This window comes from Melanaphis sacchari, unplaced genomic scaffold, assembly GCF_002803265.2.
Source record: "Melanaphis sacchari strain LSU unplaced genomic scaffold, SCAv2.0 Contig98_pilon_pilon, whole genome shotgun sequence".
Lineage (NCBI taxonomy): Eukaryota > Metazoa > Arthropoda > Insecta > Hemiptera > Aphididae > Melanaphis > Melanaphis sacchari.
In genome coordinates this window covers 133,586-153,286 of record NW_020271702.1, presented here as the reverse complement: position 1 = coordinate 153,286, position 19,701 = coordinate 133,586, and the positions used below count along the sequence as shown (strand labels likewise).

Genomic DNA, 19,701 nt, shown 5'->3' with positions numbered 1-19,701 from the left:
TGACTCGCCTCTCCACCGTCAGCACCGCCGTCTACGTCACTCGAGAGGATATCTGCCGCCAGCGGAAGCTCGGTGCTTTTATTTTTTTTTCAGACGCCGACACCGCCCAACCGAAGGGTTTATCATAACAACGTCGAGTGCATGCGAAACGAGTTGATTCCCCGACATCAACTAATTGAAAACCGCGTGTACCATATGTATACATATTTATTATACCTGTGCTATGGTACACGTATATGATATATTATGATATACGTATATTTCGAGTGTGTGCGTGTACGGTCTGAGGAGATTTTCGTTTACGTCTATTGTGAGTTAAAAAAAAAAAAATCGTACACTCTTATAATGCCGTCCGAGGTATAAAGTATACGTATTATACCTACACAAAAGAAGTAAATACTTTTACAATATTTTGTGTACGAGTAACAGTCAATTATAAATATAATTACCATACTTTTACAACCGAAACACAATAACAATACCTAGCTGATAACGTTGTATATTGTGCATATATTTTCTAATGAACGTAACGTTATACTTCAATGTTCTCGTCGTGAACGTCTGGCGAAATTCAAAGCGCTGATTTATTATTGCATTTATTCGCGAAGAAAATATAGTGAATGATATCGAACTATTAATAAATTGTGACGACTCCATATATAGCAAAATGTTATCACCGCAACACCATATAATATGGATTATATAAGTTTTATAAATTCTTCGTGCATGTGCATAAGCTTATAGTCAATATAATTCAAGTATAAATTTCACAGATGAAAAACTTTAAAAATCGTCTTAAATTTTTATTCGATTAAATATTCCTACTCTTCCTTTCCATGTGTTATTTTTAAGGGTAAATCGTTAATTGTCGTATCTATTTCGATATTAAGCTATACTTACATAATAAGTACCCATATAAGTTATGTTTAAAATTAAATTTATATGTCCGTGGTTTTATTTTAAATAGGTATAAACGTATTGTTATTCTTTCAATCGTTTTTAATTTTATATCAAATTCATATTACCACGCTACCATAATACTTGATAATATCATTCTTCGGTAGTTTTCATATTTACTCTTCTTCCAGAACCAGCATGAAACTTGCCTCTTACTTTGACTACTATATAACACGCTATTAAATATTTCCATCTATATTTGCTTCGAAACTTTCATATGGGATCATTTATCTCGTACCAACATGCATTTATATGTGACCTATATTAACGTTCGTTCTTTATATTTTATAGTATTGATCTTATATAGTTTTTATATAGTCTTTTAGCAGCTATTCCAACTATTTAATTAATCATATCTCTTTATCGTAATTTGTGTCATTACTAGAAACCCGGACAAAAGAAGTGTGAACCTGGTAAAGTGCTAGAATAATTATTTTAAACACTATTTTATTATAACACGTGTTATATAATCAAGATACTTCATTAATTTTAATAGCATTACTTATATAATGTATAAAAAAAACTATTTATTAAAAAGTATACTGAAATTTTTCCGTTTAAAATAAAAACAACTTCCGAAGTACCAACTATATTTCATCAATTACTTAAAATTGCTTTGAGTTGTTTATTAATTACATTATTATTATATATATATATATATTTATATTTTATATTATTTCATCTTACTTATAAATTAGAAACATTTACTTACGAGTGTATATTATTATTATACTTTGATATATTACAAACCACTCTCATAAATACCCAGATAACTAACTCGTTAAAGTAGCGTACCTAATTTGCCTAACCAAAACGCCGCGTTACTGTAATTGTATTATTATAAACGTCAACATGATATTTTATAAACAATTAGAATTTATCTTATTAGTTATTACTGTTAAGCAATATAATATAGTAGTAAATAAACGAAACACAATCAACTGTATTAGAATTAATTCAAAACTATTTTTTTAATGATTGAAGTTTTAGAAACATGAACAAATATCGAGCCTATGAAACTTTTATGATAAAATATCAAAACTTTGTAGGGTTTTGAATGATGCAATAAACAATACACTTATATGAATTTAAATGATATCAAATACTATTTATTTTGAAAGAACATTATCAAATTCGACAATAAAACAATTCTTTTTAATCGTTACCTAATTTTATCTAACAGCCGCAATTTAAAATGACATGAGAAATCTTTATTAATGTAAATGTAGTTGTTTTATTGTTCCAAACTCAAATTTATCTTTATGACACTGTTGCATTACGCAAAAATTATTTAAATGATTCTATGTTTATAATTAAGAACCGAAATTTGAAGAAAAATATTATATTTAAATGTCACAAGCTATAACTACACAAACAATTACGATGTATAATCTGACAGTTAATTTCCCAAAAACACAGATACATAATGAAAATGAAATTTTAAAGAGATCATTGAAGTATATTACGTGAAAATTTTACTGACATTTGATTAATTTGGCAACAGATGTCGAATTGCTACGTAGTAGTCAAAAAATAGTTATAACATTTTATTTTTGATTCGTGAAAATGTGTAAAATTATTTTATGAGGAAATATAATTAAACAAAAATAACAACTAAAATCGTTTATCATAAAACAGCTGATGCGACAACAATGAGTCCTGCTAGCTTCAATCCGTTCAGGCATAAAAAACTACTGTTGCGGAATAAGCGGGGTTGCCTCACTCAACTCCTCCTCTCTATGCTATAAATTATGTGTAGATAATCTTTTCTTGTAAAGCTAAAAAAAAGAGAGGTTTAAGGTCACCATTTACCATAATGCTTATAATTATTAAATATGTAAAAACTGCTTCTACTTTACACATTTAAAATTACTTTTACTTAAATATATTTTTTTAAATACGTATCAATATACCACATCATTCAGTCTATACAATAAACAGGTTTATAAACTATTTTGTAATGTTTGACAGAGTCTTAAACCATTGTATTTTAATGTATGAATACAATTGAAAATACATTCTTTGTTTTACTATTTACACCGAAATACTTAAAACACCAAATACGCATGTGTAATACTTTTATTTTTTTCAGCACTTCGAATTCATTTTTAATACACTGTGTAGACACCACTGTGGAACTGTTTATTGTCTAATATATAATATTTGTAATTACCTATAGGCTATAAATTTTTGAAAATATTTATAAATGTTATGATATGGAAAAGAAAAGATTTTATATTTTATTAGCTTAATAACCATTGTAATTTACAACGAAAAACATGTCAATGTCTTTAAATATTATTTTGATTTTTTAATTTTTGTATTGAACAACTAACTAAACCAGGGATCTGGAGTCAAACAAAACAAAAACTACTTAATATCCAAATATAAAAAAAAAAAACGTTTATAACAACCACACAAATATATATTTAAAACTGTAATAGATTTCATGATGAAAGGGGTGAAGAAGGCATAAAACTTGTTTTTCGAGTCTGTGGGATGCAATTAATCAGGCGCCGAAAGCGGGGCACGATGCCCCCGGGGGATACCACAAGGCGCATACCTAATATTGACTTGCTCGCCGCCAAGTCGTTTTACACTGCTGCTATTGCTACTGCGTGTGCCGTAAGGGTACCCGGGAAAAAGAGAAAACGCGCACAAGAAAAACTCTGATTAGTCGGCAAACCCCTCGAGAACCATAACCCCCTAGCATAAAAGGTAAGTTTCTCTACCCCGCGATGCCGTCCCGATGGTTTTTTTCCCTCTTTTTCTTCTTATCTCTTCGCTCTGTAATTGAAATGGCATCTTTCTCTGTCTTCTCCCTCTCTCTATCACTCTTACTTTCTCTCACTACTGACACTCAGTTTATCTCTCTTTCGTTCTCTCTCTGCCACTCTATCTCTGCCAATCTTTTTATATATATTATATATACATCATTCAGAGATAATATTACACCAAGTCTGGGTTTATTTACACATATTTTCCCTTTCGTAATAAACGATAGAAAAAATATTATGAAAATCGTTTAAATGGAATTTTAATGTATATATTTTTTACTATACCCCAAGTCAACCTTTATACCTGTAAAACTAATCATAAAAATAAAGAAAGAGAGAGAGAGAGAGATTTTACGGAATACGTAAAAAATAAATTAGAAATAGAGAACTATCCAGCGGAAAAGTGTGAGCTGTACAGTAAATAGTTGAAAGAGTGGCGAATGGACAGGCTGCAAAATATAATAAGAGAGGAGAGGTACCAGAGGAAGAGATATTCTGGGAGTTCGTGCGTGATGAGTAAGGGGGTTCGACATTGATAGCGGGCAACGTGAGTAGAGGACGGGTAGAACAAACCGTTCCCATTGGCATAATGAAACACGTATATGAACCGTGGAAATGCCGCGTAAAAAGCGGCCAATTTAGTTGAAATGCAACCTCGCGTCGTCGTGCCGAGCTCACGGCGGATGTGGCCTGCAGTGGTGGAAATTGCAAAAGGGGTTTTCCTGCACCTCGTTTCTTCGTTACGGCCGGCCCCAAGGGACACCAAAAATCCCCTTAGCACCTGCGGGAGTGACTCGAAAATCCTGGGATTTTATTCACATATATGTTTTGTTGGGACAAAAACCTATACACACACGCGCACACACATATACGCATACACACACGTCACACATGCACCGCGCGCGCACACATACGAATGTATATACATTATATATAGTATACATGTAGATATACCTATGACCTACCAACGAAAATAGAAGAGAAAATGACATTCGCGCGTGTTTATTTGTGTGCATACGTTTTTATATTATACGCGAAAAAAGCTAAAAAGAGTGTGAAAAATCGATATTTCTTATGATTTCTGTTAAGTTTCTAGATTTACTTTTATTTTTGTTCTTACTCACCTGTAGGAGATAACGGTGGCATGAGGTCTTCGTCGTCGAGAACATCTTCCGCGTCAAGATTTCCATCTAAAAAAAAACATAAATTTAAATGTAAAATATATGTTATGTTACGTCTGCTGTTAATATAAAAATATTATTTCTATTTCAAAGTCTTACACTCTACGGACTTGTCGATTATTTAACGCTATAAAATATGACAATATATTAAAACAAGAGTAAAAGTAGCAAGAGAAAAACGTCAAAAATATTTGTATCTAATACACGAAAAAATTACGTATCCTCCTAACATATATAATTTATATACACGAATACGTATATAATTATATAATTAATATTAATAATTAAAACTATACATTGTATTAAATTCACGCTTACTCTATTCCCAAAAAAACTATTGAAATCTAAATAATTTTTAGTTTTATTTTTGATTTCATTGCAATGTATAATAATATACGCAAAAAATTGTGATTGTGAGTAATTCGTTAAACAGTTATTACTCATTAATCAACACCAAATGCCTACTTTCACGATGATTAAGTATAAATATTTTAATTAAAATAAATACTTATATTTTTTTTAGAAAACTGAAAAATAAATTTATAAAAACTATTTTCATTAAATATTTATTTAAGATTAATTATATATATTTTTTTAATGACAATTTTGAATATGATTGAAGTCACTAACATAACTGATGAAACTGATAAGCTATCAACTTGATCAACTGTCAGCCGACCAATAGGTACTTTCCTACCTTTTATTATTATAATTATAATATTATGTAATATTCTATAATCGATATTATCTATATACGAGTATATAGAGATCGTAAATCTTTTTTTTTTATTATTATTATTCTAATTTTTAAATACCTATATTGGTTATTGAGTTGAATAACAGTATAATTTTCATTATACCTACATAATATTATATAAGTCTTAAACAATTTAATATTGATGTTAAAAAAATAAAACTCATACATTCGTTATATGAGTAAATACATTTATAAACGGGAGTTAAAATTTCAAGCACAATATCTATTACAATTTTAATTATGAAAATTAAATATTATAAATCTAATTAGCAGCTAAAACTAAAATATTCTTAAAGTTATCTTATTTAAACCTTGTCCCCAAAATCAAAAAAAAAAAGACTGTGCATAGTAGACACATACTCGTACATATTTCGATTCAATAAAATGTCAACATAACATTTTCTTACCATGTCTTCAAAATACTATAATTTAAAGTATAAGTGATTTTATGACCGCTTAAAGGTCATCAAAATATACATTATTTACGGTATTTCTCGTTCAAATTTATACGAAAAATAATGTTTCATTAAACAATCGCTATAACACGAATGAAGTATTAAATTGTAATTAATTTACAGCCGATCATATCACAATAATAATTATATATATATTATATACAGTTATTCCTCGTTTAACGACGATGTTAGGTTCCCATAAACTACGACGTTAACTGAAAAAAACGTTAATTGAAACCCTTTTTACATACTATAATATGTTTCTGCCAATAAATAACAATGTATTATTTTACGATAATTATATGACAAAAAATCCATATGTACTCTCTTATGTACACGAAAACTGTATTGTGGTCAGCAAGTGTCATCGAATAACTGATTATCGATGAAATGAAAAACAGATACAAAATAAATGTGTACATACTACACATTATTATATTATTTACCTATAATAAATAAATATAGTACCTACATATAATAGGTGTGTCATTGAAGTCAATAACTGTGTTATTTGAAAAAGTTTGACAAAATTAAATTATAAGCATACATAAATATAACAACAATCTGATGTACCTACTACATACCTACCTATATGTGTATAAAAAATAACATTATACTGAAACTGTTTCGGAGTTAAACGAAACACAAGTTCTTAAACTTCTACCACGTAATAGCGAAACAACGTTAAATAAGGCGACGTTAAACGAGGATTTACTGTATTTATACTGTTGTTATTGTTTCCTATTCTAGTAACGTCATTATTAGGTACACTATAAATGCACTGACCTCGTTTAGTGTATTAATTAGGTCACTTCTGCAGTAGTGAATGAGTGACGGCAATATTGACGATACTCACAAAAAGACGAGTTTTATTAAAACACGCATATTATATATTTGACTGCATTGTTTATAGTTTAAACGTGTTATCTACCTAGTTGCATAGTTGCGATAAATGTCAAAATATGAAAAATATGATAGTAATATAATAATAATATAATCTAACGTGTTGAAGATTGGGTTTTATCAAACAATAATTAAACAGCGAAGTGAATCAAAATCTGTATATAATCATCGACTAAATCGTTAATAGGGTATTTATCTGTGCGATTTAATTATTTTCCACTATCTCAGTAATTGATTGACCATAAAACGTTTTCGAATTTAAAATATAATAATTATTTACCATTAATGTCTTATAACACAGGCGCAAATCCCAGACATTACATACCGCTTGGTTATAACTGATAACCATATTAAGTGAAGACGAACATTTCAAATCAATCAATATTATAAGTAGTATGGCGACAATACATTATTTTGTCGGAGGTGAATTTTATATTACCTAACAATAATAATACGACGGCTTGTGTACCGCGATGGGTAAAATGGTATTATTTTAATCCAAAGGGGAATAACTGCGATGGGATTTCGATCGCGACTATTCCACGTGTGTATAAAGTGCAATGCGATGTATCCCATCAAAACGATAATTTACTTGTCGAATATTTTATCCTAATGGCTGCAGGTGCCGTAATAATAATATAATACAACACATAATGCTAGCGCCGGCAGCGGATTCGTTATGTGGTAAAAACTTGTGCTCCGTATTATACGCATAGTGCGCCAACTATCTACAGTATAATGCTAATATATCCTACAGCACACTGTCCTGGATGTATACGAGTGCATTAATCCAATGGATAATTCGAGTTCCACGTAACCCATCATCGTCACAATTGAATATTTTTCGGTCTGTCGTGAGATTTATGTCAGCGCGAAATGCATTTCGCGTCGTCGTACTATAATGGACAAATGCGTTTCAAAAGTAATTATTCCAAACGCCATTATATATATTATATACTATATACGGGACAGTTGGCACATTTCACGTGTGATATTGTCTGTATAACCATCACTATAATATTATATGTACTGAAACGTCTATAAATCGATCTACAACAGTCCGATGACAGTAAATTCAAGAGCTAGAGAAACACACGTCCAATCTATATATACGTGCATTGTGATATAAACGTGCTATATATATGTACGTGTTTATATATATATATATATTAAACTCGATTATAGTGGACACAATAATATAAACTTTCGCGAGCGTAGAGGTGCCCTCGCGGAGCAGACGTTTTGTCGTTTGAATTGGTTAGACGTTTTATACAAAATGCAATATAAATAAAAAAATAAAAAAACTACTTAAGCCGTACCTCCGCCGACGGGCGATGTCTGCGGCTGACAGCACTAATACATTTAATATACATATTACAAGGATACCCAAGTAAATGTAATATAATTTCAGATGCAAACCATTCAACCTAGCACACAAAAAGCGCAATTATAACTGCTCATAATCACTTTATCTACGCGCGACGTCATAGATTATAGAAAACTATTGTTCAGACGAAGTAATAATAAACCAACGAGCGTTATCGAACACGTAGGTGTTTTTCGATACGCGTAAACTGAAAAATTACAGCCAATTCAATATTGTTCGAGAGAACGGATAGCGATGAAAAATGATTATCGGATGCGACGTAATTTAATAAAAAGTTATGTGATTGTCTATGATATTATACGTATTATCGTATAGTTACGGCACGAGATCAAACGGTTTTCGAAACGCGCATAACCCCCGCATAAATTCGAAATCGCGATACGAACGAAACGCATTTAAGCCGAATTACAGATATTTTATTATATTCTTAGAAAGTCTCCGCCGCCCTTGACAACCGATCCGATCCAGCGGTCGGCGATACGTGAGCAAAGCGTAAGTACGCGACCGGCCAGCGCGCACCGACCCTTATACCTATTTCCTCGGTACCGCCCTCGCTACCACACCTAACCGTCCCCTGCGGCAGCGTTCCGTGCACTTTGTAAACTTATACATTACCGTAATTACCATTCACGCAGCAACCGTAATTGAAAATATTATTTCGTAAACTGTAAACTCGCGCGAGCCGTAATTAAACACCGTGTCCGGCCGTCCTCTTCGGTTCTTCGAAAAAGAAAACTCCGTGTCGAACCTGCCGATCAGCCCGCCGCCGCTAACTTTTCTACGAATAATAAAATATATACGCGAAAAGGTGTTTTGCGTATACCTACGAATCAATCGACAGCAGCCGACAAACGCGTTGTCCGGGTAGAACGCGCGTGTTTTTTCTATTGATTTTTTTTGTTTTATTCTATTATTAAACACACTACGTCCGTTGACCGTGAATAATAGGTATAAATGTATAATCGTTTTCTTCGAGTTAACCGGAATACCGGATCGCGTATCCTAACATTATTGGCAACTAAAAATACAAATATCGTTATCCACGGTCTCCGTTAAGCGGCTGCTAGCGCTGTTTCCTAATCTTCGTGTGGGTAATGATCTAAAATTTTAAATCCTGATTAATATATCATCTCAGACGGTATGTCGGCCGCGTAATGCCGTGCGTACAGTCGTCCTGATTTTTCCTGATAGCAGCGGCCAAACCAAACTTGACAAGTTTATAAACGCCAGAAAGCAAAAACAATTACGTGTGAAAGCGTGGTTTTTTTCCCCCGGATCGGAGTGAATGACGACGAAAGGCGTTGCCGGACGTGAGGCCATATCGCCTGAGTCTGACGTGTATCATTACGCTAGGGACACAAATTGGCCGAGCGAAAGAAGCGCGGTACCCGTAAAGCGCGGAGACGACGATTACTGCCGCGAGAGGAGAAGTAAACGAAATTGGAGTGTAATCGACTCGAATTGAAGTCAAAGATCATCACACTGCGGTGAAAATGACCGTAATCGGCGCAAGTTCGACGAACGTTTGTCCTACGCGACGATGTCACGATCGCAACAAAAAACTTATTCGCGGTTCCTGACGCGCTTCCCGAACGGTTTTGGACGTTCGTCGGGACCTAACGATTCCGATCAGCGTAGCAAAAAACTATGTCGAAAATGGGCCGACAGACTCGCATTTTAAGTGCTCCGAGGCACTCCTCGGAATAGAATGTCGCCCCGCTCAGCATTTTAAATAAGAAGCCGAAATGCGTAATGCGTGACAAACGCTCGACCTACCGCTAATTTACAATAATATAAGAATTCAGAATTACTATACCATATACCGTACGTGACGTTGCGACGAGTAATGAACCGACGTACACCTATAGGCATTCCTGGTCTCTATTGAACATAAAAAATGCATTATTCTAAAGCGGTATTCTCGTCCCTCCGGTAAATTACATACGACGGCGATGACTGCGAGGGCTGTATGACATAAGCGTCGAAGGTACAAAAATAACATATTATTTGCGCCAAAATGTGTAGGACATAAGTGCCAATCTAATATTATATACCTGTTATACCCAACGTACGTATGACGTAAGCGCAGAGCCTGATTTACTAAATATATGGCCCAGGACAAAATAAAAAATAAATTTTTATTTCAACAAAATGATATATTAAATTACATTAAATACATAGTTAGTGATATTCACCGATGGGCCCCTTGACCACGTGGGCCCAGGACAAATGTCTATTTTGTCCGTGCGTAAATATGGCCCTGCGTAAGCGCCATAAAGGTATCGTTTGAAATTTCGATTTTATAAAAAATTGTCAATAATATACACTTATATATACAATATGTACATACAAATAAATATGATTTAAATTAATTGGTTGATTTTTTAATCCACTTTATTTTTTACATATTCCATACGACTTATTTCACTATCCTGGTATTTCTTCCATTGTGCAATTATTTCTCTTGGTAGGTACACCTCAATGACACTTTACCGCTGGCCATTTCTCGTAAAAATCTATATTTTTGGTCTTTAAATAAAACGCGCGCAACACCTATTTATTAGTAATAGTTTTTGTAAAATTAATTTTAACGAATGACGCTTACACGAATGCTTACGAAATAGGCAGCAACAATTAGTTGTAAAATACAAAACCGCTCGCACACACCGTCTATGTGACAATCTATCGTAGTAATCAGATGATAAATTTGTCGATTAAAATTAAACGTTTGGAGTTTTTGACCGGTATACTATTAGTTCTATACTTAAATAGCCTACCTAAGCTACCTAGGATTTTGGCACATCATCTGTACGATACGATTGACTGCGAGCGACTATAGCGAGTTTTCACCAGACACCGTTCACGGTTAACAGGGTGTGTATCCGTAATTTTCCGGATGCGTCCTGTACCTACACTCGATATACGAGTTCGTTTCTGCTGTCGGTGTGCGCTGTTCACACGTGCAGTCGCGTTTATCGTACTGTGGCTGTGACTAAAATGAATAATACGCGCGCGAAACATAACGAATGATATATCGTGTAATAGTGCGTCAGTAGCCGCCGTGTATAGGGGTGATGATGATCGCGTGTCACTGTACAATTATTTAGCTCGCGGGACCCACCGGCGGCGGCGGCGGCGGCTTCTCGTCTATTTCTACGCGGACAAATCGTATTTTATTATCTGCGAGCGGCGGAAAAGCGTACGATTATTTTCTCCGGGCCGGGGGGGGGGGGGGGATCGTCGTCGACTGGAGGGTTGACGAGGGGAGGGCACAGACGCGTAGTCGAGGCTCCGCACGTAGAACTGTGTGCGTATCGCACTCGTCCGATCGGCCGCGCCCGAGCGAATACCCAACGCCAATAATTAATCCGACGACGGGAGTTCGTGCAAACAGCCACTGGGCCTATAATATTACCTTCGTCTAATAGCGTACACAATAATATAATGTGTAACACGACAAACTACGTGTTGTGTATAATATTTATGCGGCGTGTAGGCCGAGCTCGATGACAGTGCAGGCGTCGGTTGTGTACTTGTGCGTCACTGCACGCTGCACGTTACTACATTATAACACACACACACACACACACACACCCCCTTCCCGGTACGCGTTTTCCGAGCCCGCGGCGGGTGCGGTGGCGTTGACAAATCCGTCCCCGGGGAGGGAGGTGCAGGTGCTGTGGTCGTTGTTATTATATTATCATTTATTCATTATTGTTATTGCCATCGTAAAAACGTAATTGCGCTTGCCACCAGCACTACAATATAATATATGTATATGATTATTAGGTATATGTACTTTGGCAGTCGCATGGCGTTACGTTGGTTTCGGCACTGGGACAACGGAGGTATAGTAATGTCGTCAGATTTCCGACGGTTTTAAGACCGCTGGAAAAATTGTTCGCTAAAATTCTGAAAAAAACCCAATACTCACGAATCAATACATGCGATTAATATAAACCGCCGTAAAAATTACGTCTCGAGTATTAACAAATAATTATATAGTTTTAAACAAACTCGTTTTATAACACCTATTCAACAAATCTATTATTACCTATACGAGTATAACATGTATGTATATGGATTTATTCCAATGGATTGACGTCCCTCGTTAGTGTCTGTTCAAATCTCAAAGTTCTCTGCGTAAATTCCAGTTAAAAACTCGAACGGTGCAATATTATTTTAATTAAAATACAATACTCGAAATCGTCAATTGGCATCGAAAAATATGTTTGAATATGAGCTCGCTTCTTTGAAACTATTCACGCAGTACAATGTAAATACTAAATAGTATTTCTGTTTTCCGCGTGACTTCTCTACGCCGACGTTTCAGACATTCCTCATTAATATATAATAAATATATATATAGATATATAAATATATTATCTCGAAACACCGGACTTTGTATCAAAAGGGATTACGATTCTAAAAATAATGTTTCTTGAAATCGCTTTTGATTTTGTATATAGTATTATATACAGATACAATTCGAATTCTTTGTTATTTGCACCTACACATTATTTATCGATTATTTCGTAAAATTAAAAATTGAACGCAATTTATTCTAATTAACGAATCACGCTTTATTGACATTATCTTTAATTTTTTATTTTATGTTATTCACTTAACTAATGTATCGTAAAAATAATAACAATTAACAGAGATGATGGTTTGTTGTAGATCCAAAACGATAAAAATGAAAATAATTCAAAAATTGTAGAAGAGCGGTTAGTAATGTCAGCACAAAATCTAAAATCTTACTTTCAGATTTTAAAACTTTTTTTAAATTATTTAACAGATATTTTTATTTTGAATAATTGAATTTGAATACGCATTTCAATATAAGATATAGTAATAAGTAATAACTAATAATGATTCAATGATTTTGAGAGGAAAATTAAAATTAATAAATTTAATATACTCAACATTATTTTAATTTTGTGTTCATATCATTTAAAGAATATTATAATGTAGTATACACTATACTATAATATATATATATAATTTAGATGAACCAAAACCATATCGTAAGTAATAATATTATAACGAAGGCTTAGTCTTTTAACGGAAAAAATATTTTCTTATACCTTAAAAAGTAAATATTTTTAAAAAAAATACTGCTTATTTCCATTGAGTATCTATTTAGAAATATAGATATTTGAAATGTTATCTTTAGCAGGAGGTGAATAATATATGAGTGTATAATAAAAAACAAAACGTTACGAAATTCAAATACATTAAATATATAATACAGCATAATATAGCGTGTGCCTATGTATATTATGTATTTACGTATTACGCATAAATTGTTGATTTTCAAATTAGATTACTATTTTGATAAATTTTCCAAAATACCGTTACTTGTGAATTCGGATTTGAAATAAAATATTCCAGATTTTTAGTATTCTACACAGCTTCGTTAGTATATTCTATTTTATACTACCTATGTATATTGTATAATATATTGTGGGTATATACTTTTTGCATATTATTACTAAAATAAGGACATCGTGATCGCGTAACGATATATTAATTAATATAGCAATTCATTCTCCCAACCATCCGGTTGGGGGATGGGGAAGGATTGCTTTATGACATGATCCGAAGGGCATTTCCGTAGCACAAACTACGGGTCCGCTCGCCACATAGTAATAACGTGATACCATTTTGAAATTACGAACGCCAGACGAGCGTGTGTGGTTCACCCGCAGGCTCGTCTCGTCACGTCTCTCACACCTCCACCGGACGACGGAGTACGACATTTGCAACACGGACACAGCAGCATCCTCCACACCGCCGTCCGCCCGTCTTTGGTGCGAAAAGTGCAGCAGACATTATAGGTACTATTACCACCGTGCGTATTGCTACAACACAATAATAACGATATGACATATCGGGGATACTCTGCACCGTCTTCGGGTTTAATAGCTCGACACCGTTATAGTGGCGATCGGGTCGTTCCCCTCCTAATGTCCATTTTTCACCCCGTAAAAATGTTATACGAAATTTCTGCACGTCGTGTACCACTCACTGCGGACGACGCGAACACACTAGGTACCGTATGACGCTCGTTACAATATGCAATACGTTATTATAGCCTCCGCGCTGAACCGCTCGTTCCGCCATAGCGTAGGGACGCGGTCGAAAAGGTTACGGCGCCTGATGAGACGCGAATGCGGTCGCACCTGACAGGGTTTCCACACAGCCCATTCACCTCTCCCTTAAATCCACCTTCTCCAAACCCGACCAATACACGCACGCAGTGGACGAGCGCGCACTTACACTCACACCTATATACACGCATACTTTAATTTATACGTGTTCACACACACAAGTGCGTTATCATATATATATACGTACTGCACGTACATATTATATGTATATATACGTCATACATCCCCCGGGGGACGACCGCCGCCGAGACGCTCGAGAGACAGCAGCTGGTCCCCCGCTGCATTTGTACCACCAAAAGCAACCGCCACCCATTCCTACCCGCACCCGGCCGATATAACTCTGTCTTCCTTCGTAATTGTAACACACACACACATTCAAATGTATATATATACGCGCCTCTAACGGTCGCACACGCACAAACCGGCATCGTCGACGACGCTGACGCCGCGCCCGTCTATCAGTGTATATATATATATTTATAGTGTACCCCCAAGAGACCGGCTGCGACGACGACGACGACAACCACAGTTCGTACTACACTATACTGCCACTACTACTGCGACTGCTATACGACTGTTACTATATATTATTATTATTATTATTATTATTATTATTATATACGTAGGTATAGCTGTAGTATACTTGTACTAACTATACTGCTACTATACAAATGGTACTACACGCGAATCGGAACGGAAAAGTTTGTTACTTCCACTACCGCCACGCGTCCTGTTAGCCGTCTAGTCGAGGTACGTGACGGCACCTGGGTGAAGAGGGCGGTGGCGCCTCGTCAGGGAAAAACGACGACTACCGTACCCCCCCCCCGTGCGGGCCGCAGTGGAGCTGAAGGCGTACTCGCGAGGAGCGTATACCGGCGGGAAAACCGAGCCGGCAACGCCGCGTCCCTAGAGACCTGACCGTGCCCGTTGAATTTCCCATTGAGTTACAATGGGAATTCATTTTGACCGATGTTCCTGCAGCCGCCACCACCCGCACTCAACTCGCTGACGGACATCCCAAAGTAATTATGATCTCGAATCGATTTTTATATTTGTAACATATATGTGTATATATAAAGGTATATATAACTGCACGTATAACGACGCAATAATTATGATTCGTGCACGCGAAAAATACTGTTCACACGTACCTACGTTACAGTATGGTACGTATATATTACCACACTATAGAATTGGGACAGCCAGGTGGTCGATCGCGGACGACTTCAAGATCCGCCTTTATTGGAAATTATTATTATACATTTAGTACATAAATATTATGTGAAATCCCAATGACAATAGTTGTTCATAGTTTTATGGCTTCTCAAAGGAAAAATATATTCTCTGCAAGTATTTATCGATAAAAGTTTGGCTACACCCGTTATGGAGGACGGAATACGTCTAGTGTTTAGACAATTGTTGGATGATTATATGAACAAAAAATTTAAGACGATATTAGTGTCACTTTTTGAGGGATTTTAAACAGACAATTTTTCAAAGAAATATATGGACAAGACAAGTAATGATTAGTAATATATTTATAAAAATAAATTAAAAGTGATCTCGCATCGGTCCACTAATTTTTGAAAATGATTTGTTATAAATGTACGCGAACCAAAACCATTGAATAAATATTTTCAACAATAAAACCATATATTAGTTATAAATAAAGGTACGCCACACTCAACGATAGTATATAGGTTGTGTCGAAAGAATTTCAAACGATATGATATTCAATCATATTAGCATATTATTGCAGTATATTTTCATGTAAAATATTATGAAGTTGGAGTGGAATGGTTTTCGCATCACAAAGTTTTCCAAGCGTCCCGTAATATTCGTAAATATACACACTGGTGATGGCAAATACCGCGTTCATGCTATGTCGTAGAAAATATAGCTGTTAAGAAATTCGACAATCCATTTATATACCTAGCTACAAAACTGTAAAAGATTGTGCAAAGGGTTGATTGGTTAATATTGTAAAAATACTTGTAAAATAAAAATGTGTTTTTATTATCAAACTTATCGTTGAACGCGTGTTATTCTATAGAACATAACTTATAATAATTAATAGTGTTTTATTCCCATATAACATTTTTAGATATTTACGTATATCATTATTTGCTGCTTGGACTCTCCCTCTATTATCAAAACCCTGGCTATAACTGATGTCTGATGATAATATTAACGCATGTTAACTGCTTTTTTACTGCACCTATCGTCCTAGTCCGTAATTTATTGTTACGTTGCAAGTATCAGTGACACATATACATACATACAGAATGTATATAGGACGAGTCTTAACGAGAGAATTCTTACGGAGAAGAAAATTTGACTTGACAGACAAATTACCTAAGCTTAGACTCATTTTATTATCCAATTTAAATAACTTATAACATATTTTATTGAATAAGGACATTTTTACATATTTTATCATATGTAAATGTGAAAGATTTTCAAATTACAATTTATCACATATTTATATGCTTTGTCGTTCGGTACCTTCCATCTTAGAAACGAATTTTTATGCAAATCGTCTAAATTCAAACACGTCAACAAATTTGTAATATACTGTAATAATGCAATGGAAATTTTTCTATTATTACACGACAACCTGTCTGAATGTGAACGTCTGCGTTATACTTATTTCATTCAACTATAAAATATTGCAATTGACACATGACTTTTAATCTAAAACCTCGTTTGAAATATTTGGATAATATTAATAAATTTAAATATTTTTATACTTAGGAGTTAAGATAAAATCGTGTAAAACATATTTATCTTTGGATTATTGTCTAATACATAATAACTATTATCAAATACCTATTCGTATTTAATTATTTATTTGCGAAGAACAAACATACCCTAATGGCCATAAACATTGATTAGTTTATAGAGTATATTAGTATATTAATAGAGTTTACAGACTATAATAAATGTTAAGGTACCTATGTTCATTATACAATTATAAGTTTAGTAGACTAAATTAGAATAAACGACAATACTTTATGACAAAATTGAGTAAGTTACAATGCATAATCCGAACAAATTGTTTCAAATATTAAATTGTGCTAAAATCATGTTGATACACAAGTCCAAGATAAAAATGTAAATTGTACTTAGGTTTACTGTTTACCGGTCATCGTGTCAACCGGTTATTCTCGTAGAAATAATAGACGGAAAGGCGGCAACAGTTGTCTTGTGTGTGCGCGTAAAATCAGTATCTATATGACTATATATAAATATGTATAATAGTTGGCGACAGGTACTCCTGTAACAGTAGTGAGTTCCCGTAAAGGTATTTAACACAATAAAAATCGACTACCTATCGTAACAAAAACGCGGATATCGGTACACGCACAGCACATACAATATAGTTGTTATATGCATTGGTAAAAAATAATATTATCGTTGTTGAGTATACGGTTAATCGGCACAATGCCGTGATCAGCGGCGAACACTCAGTGTCAATGTGGCAAACTATACGTTTTATAAAATATGTTTATGTATATAGGTACAATATAATATACCTCTAACACTGCAAATTATCATTAACACACGTCCTTACCACGCACGCCGTCTTTAATATCATTATTATAATTTATGATAATTATTACTTGATAAAAAATATTGTATACGCGGTAGGCATACAGACTTAAACAAAGAATATCTTTCGAGTGACCGGCTGCAGGGATGACAAATTGTATGATGACGCATAATGTTGTGCACGTCTCTCCGCCGTACATTATTATAATAATGTACAAAGTCTAAAAAGTTTACAAGTTTTTTACAAGTGCGCCGACACGATAGGTATAATAAACGGTTATTTTGCAGAATTTCCTCGTGTAAATATATATTATCATTGTGTGTGCGCGCGTCTGTGTGTGAAGACTGTGAAGTATAAATAAGGACCTCTGCCGGTCGTCGAGGAAAAAGTGTCATACCCCTCAGTGCTTTTGAAAAACAACAGAAGTGGGTTCGTATCCCGCGCACTTCACTGCGTCATATGCACTACAAGCAATGCGCGTATATACCTATACTACACGGGCGTTTCGAAAACGATGCTACACAGTATAAACATCTATCGCATGCTCGAAGCTCGTAACTATAAAAACCAGTGCAGTGCACGTTCTAACAACGGTACGATTTCGCACCACGCGGTAGTTGAACACAACGAGATGTTTTATGGGTAAGTAGCTATAGTGTATAAAATCGGTGTACTTACGTCTGAGCGAACGAGGTGTAGCCTGTTTCCTCCTGGACATGATGCGTGCGATACCGCACGATTCGCGTTCGACCGCGTAAAGTTCGCGCCTTTTTATCTCTCTCTCTCTCTCACACACACACACACACACACACTGTGTGCGTGTCTCTCTCTCTCTCTCCTTCTCTCGCTGGTCTTTCCGTTCCTCTGTCGTTACTTGTTTTCCGTTTTCGCACAAGTCCCTCGCCGCGTCCGCCGGCGTAAGCGCGCGATCACGCGATCCTCCCGACCGATCAACGGTGGCGGCGAGACCACTATACGAGCGGGCTAATGTACGAGTGCGAATCGGATGGCGATCGGGGGAGGTGCAGTGCCGGACGTTTCCGCGCCTTCGCCTCCGCACGCGCGCGTTTACAACGTCCGTCCGGAAACGATCGCACCGCTCACGCTTGGTGAAAAAAAAAAAAAAAAAAAAAACACGACACGTGTATATATAAAATCTCGTAAGACACTTACGCACTGGGCGAACAATATTATTAGGTCGTACACGGTATCGATATGACGTGTACCTACAATATATTATGATATGATTGGCAATAGATAATAATATTTTACAAACGGTAATGTCAGTGTTCCCGCACTTTCGCCGTACCGGTCGTCAAAATTAATATAATATATTAAATTCGATTATTTTTTTATTATTTTTTTTTTTTCCCCGTACGCGACGACTAGCGAGATTTCCCGATTTCCGCGGTGTATGCGCGATCAGCCCACCACTTGCGGACGTGCATCATCGTATTATTATAATTTATACATACGTAACGTACGTGTGTCGCGTTCACGCGCCGCGGCCGTACGTGTGCGTGTCGAGCGCGTGTGGCGTACAGAGAACACTTCCGGT

General features: G+C 35.2%; 1 protein-coding gene across 2 annotated transcripts in view; it reads right to left on the bottom strand.

Annotated features, from left to right (window-relative positions):
- The window catches only part of LOC112603159 (zinc finger protein 423), a 118,040-nt gene extending 98,339 nt beyond the window's left edge, over window positions 1–19,701 (bottom strand). For both annotated transcript variants that reach the window (XM_025351607.1, XM_025351608.1), the window contains exons 1-2: window positions 18,822–19,701; window positions 4,859–4,924 (exon numbers count right to left, since the gene is read on the bottom strand). In XM_025351607.1, the coding sequence (XP_025207392.1) occupies window positions 4,859–4,924; window positions 18,822–18,861 (106 nt within the window). In that variant the 5' untranslated portion in view covers window positions 18,862–19,701. The remainder of the gene's footprint in view (window positions 1–4,858; window positions 4,925–18,821) is intronic.